Source organism: Telopea speciosissima, chromosome 7, assembly GCF_018873765.1.
Source record: "Telopea speciosissima isolate NSW1024214 ecotype Mountain lineage chromosome 7, Tspe_v1, whole genome shotgun sequence".
In the NCBI taxonomy this organism is placed as follows: domain Eukaryota; kingdom Viridiplantae; phylum Streptophyta; class Magnoliopsida; order Proteales; family Proteaceae; genus Telopea; species Telopea speciosissima.
The window spans coordinates 55879206-55883000 of NC_057922.1; the positions used below are offsets into that span (position 1 = coordinate 55879206).

The 3795-nt window shown below is 44.9% G+C and overlaps 1 protein-coding gene across 1 annotated transcript; it reads right to left on the minus strand.

The window, feature by feature from the left end:
* Positions 1–837: 837 nt before the first annotated feature.
* LOC122668718 (protein FAR1-RELATED SEQUENCE 5-like) lies at positions 838–2136 on the minus strand. Its single transcript, XM_043865254.1, has one exon. The coding sequence runs from the start codon at positions 2134–2136 to the stop codon at positions 838–840; it is 1299 nt and encodes a 432-aa protein (XP_043721189.1).
* Between the last annotated feature and the right edge of the window lie 1659 nt (positions 2137–3795).

Consider the following 3795-nt stretch of genomic DNA (forward strand, 5'->3'; position numbering starts at 1 on the left):
CACCTGTTTCTTGTCTTGGAGATAGATCAACTTGAGCTGCTGTTGTTGAACCCTGCGAAGAACCTATTGCCTACACAATGCAAAAAGTGCAAAATGAAATTAATATTAAAAAGCAAGTTAGTATCACACATTTTTATTAAATATAGATTTATTTGATTATACCAATAAAAGTGATCTGAAAGGCCGGTTCTCCGTATATTGAGATACACCACGAACATCTGATGTAGCAAGGCTTTGAGATGGTTCTTCTAGTGTTTCCATGCTAACAAAGGTTTGGCTTCTAACTGTTTTATTAGATTTCTTCTGCTTCCCCGTAGTTTCAATGAAGGCCTTATGTCTTTTGCCACCACCTTTTCTACCTTCTTTTCTTTTTAGCACTAAATCTGTGTAAGCTTCAGAGCATTGAACTGAGTCTTCTGTAGTAGGACATGTTATAGTCAGTGTTGCAAGCTCTTTACCCAAAATATCAGCATTAATGTTGGCCATCTCAAAACCAGCGTCTGTATTAGCTGCTTGGTTTACTAGCTTAACATATTTAGGCATAAAATGCCTAAAACGCTGTGTGCGACTCAGCTGGACATCTTCCATCACTTCTTTCCCCTTACTGTCCTCCACCAAAATGTCTTTTGCTGCTCGTGTCCATCTCCTCAAAATATATTTTTCAGGAATACACTTTATCTCGAGCACATCTAAAACTTTCAAGACATGGCAACATAAGATGCCATATGTCTCAAATTTCCTGCAGCTACATTCTAAAACCTGCTCATGTATCTTGTACAAGACTGCATGTTCTCCTTCCATAAGGTCACCTTCCTCATCAACCATTCCAACAATGTACTAGTGGAAGACATCATTTACAGTACGATCTTTTACAGAGCAAGCAAGAAACATGTCATGCTCCCTCCTAAATTCATTAAATATGTAAGGGGTATAAACTTTTCCTGCTTGTCTCAGCACTGGTGCGTTGCAACCCATGGTCCTAGGAAGTGTATTTCTTGCTTCAAACTCAGCCTTCAATTCATTAGCACGTTTATCCTCCACAACCCTTTCAAATTGCTTAAAAAACCATACAAGATCCAATGTGGGTTTCAAATAATCTTTCAAATCACTATTAATACTTTCACTGAGTTGTGTGCTCCTCACCCCAAGTGTGAAAGTGTATTTCATATAACAACGTGCCCATTTATGTTTAATACTATAAATCCGAGCTAACCATGAATTATTCTCAAGTTGGTAATCATCCAACAAAATTTTCCATGCATTCTCAAATTCCTCTTCATTTTCATATTTGAATATGCATTTATTCAAATCCTTAAGAAATGATGATCCATGCTTCATCAAATTACCAAGATGTTTTATCCCATTCTGCATTATATGCCAGGTAGATAATCCATGCCATGTTTCAGGTAAAACCTCACCTATTGCCCTTGCCATTGCAGCATCTTGATCAGTAAAAATGGTTTTGGGCTTCTTCTGTCCATGAGTCTCCAAGAATGTCTCAAACAACCATTTGAAGGAAGGAATTGTCTCATCATACAGTAGTGCAACTCCGAATATGGTCACACCCCTATGATGGTTGAATCCTGCAAAAATTCCAAAAGGCCTGTACTCCTTGTTTGTGCAAAACGTAGTGTCAAAGATAACAACATCACCAAATAGTGCATAGTCAATGAGCATCCTCGGATCTACCCAAAATATGTTTGTTATCTGTTCTCCATTATCCAGTTGCAAAGAGTATGTAAATGATGGGTTGTTCCTTGTCTGGTCTTCAAAATATGCTAGCAAACTCCCAGCTTCACCGAAGGCTAGATCACGCTGACGTTTGGTTCGAAGGTAATTATTAAGATCTACCCTGGTGCAACCTAGGTTTTCGCTACCACCTACTTGCATGCCCATCAAATCAAAAGTGGCTTTGGGCCTGATACCGGAATCATCAGCCAAATCTATTTCATGGGCAACTATATTTGAGATTTGGCGTTGAGATCGCATCATATGAACAGTTGCTGGTGTATGCAAATCATGGTTGTGGTCATCAAAAAAATCTTTACATTCATATTGACCATCTTTCAACCTAGATATACACAATCTTGCAAGACAATCAGTTCTGGTTTCTGCACGAGGTTCCTTCGTGAGCATTTCTCTCTTTTCCTTTTTTCGATGTCCATGTTTATTACATACAAATCTCCTCTGTTTAATGATTGTCGGATCTTCCTTGCTCCTATGTGCATGATCTCTCCTAATACTAAAACCAACCTTTCTACTATATTGATTATAAAACTCATATGCAACATTTTCAGATTCGAAAGTGTTGCGGGTGAAAACCTCCGATGCCCGGTTCGCCCAAGGATGAGCCTGCAAAAACCAAGCGATGAGCACAAGAGAGCCGGTGTGGCTCCGGCCTAGGACTCTCTGATGCTCAAGTCAGGTCTCCAAGGCAACAGCGTAACTGCGTAGTAAAAGCAAGATGAGGAATGGTACTTCATACCTGGGTATTTATAGAGTGAGGAGGAGATGAGGCGGTTGGGAGAGTCCAGTATGGTAGGAGTCCTTCTTTCGGAAGGTTCTCTCTCGTAGAGCGGAGTGGAGAGCTATTTTTGGGGTCGGACTCTTATTAAGGTAAGAGTCCATGTAGAGTGTGATTCCGTGTTGCACTGGGATCATGGCTTGATCCCTATCCCGTGATTCTCAGGATGCGCTGACGTGGCCAAGAGATCCCCGGTAGGGCGTTATGGCGGCTTCAGAGGAGGAGGGCTCGGCCTCGAAGGTCGGCTTAGGAGGGCGGCCTGATAGGTCGGCCTTGGCCGTCACCTCAACCTGGGAGGTCGGCCTTGGCCGTCACCTCGGCCTGGGAGGTCGGCCCAAGAGGTCTGTCTCGGCAGTAAGCTCTGCCAGGAGTTTATGGTTGACCTGTATAAGCTCGGCCTCAGCCACCGGCTAGCTTGCGCGAGTCTGGCTCTGTCAAGTGACTTAAAGTGGAGATGGGGTCAGCCCGATTTCCTACTCGGCCCAACTCGGTTCTCGGACTGAAGTCGGGTCGGCCCTGTGGCAGCCTCTGATAGGTGGGATGTTTTATGCCTCATCACAGGCCCCCCCACTCATCAGGGGTCGGCTCGGCACTGATGAGTGAAATTTCCTGATCTACTTGTCTGGAAGAGTTTTTGTGGTCGAGCCGAGCTTATTTTTTACCACGGATTTGACATTGCACGGTCTGACGGTTGGGTGTCAGTGCCACGTCAGCGGAGTCAATATGGTAGGCTCGGGAATTCGAAACGTCCTTTGATCTGGGCCGTTGAATTATGCTGAGTTCTGCTCGGCCGTTGGATTAGTTCAAGCCAAGAATTATAAATAGGCGACTCCTAACTATTCATTCTTCTTGCTCTAAATTATTGACTCCTCGGCAAGCTCGAATTCTTGACTCTGTAGCGCTCGGCGTTCTTGGTTCGTGATCGGCTCGGCCTTTGCTTCGTCGCTCGGCTCACCCTCGACTCTTCTTCAACCGATGAAGTCTTCTCGCCCGATGTATGTCGGTAGGTAGTAGTCTCATGGCGGAACATTGCCGGGCGGCAGAGGGCGCTAGTCCGAGCCGAGAGCTCCCTGCTCGTTCTCCACCATAGACTTGTTGGGCTCGACTTCGGATGAGCCCGATGTAGTAGAGCCTCGTCAGGCCGAGGTGGCCAAACCTCCGTTGCTCTTGGAGTTCTACCACGTGGCCCAGCCAATTGCCACGGACCGACCCGAGAACTCTGGGTCGTCCTCATCCGAGGAGGAGTCAAGTGAGGGAGATTCGTTCGCAGT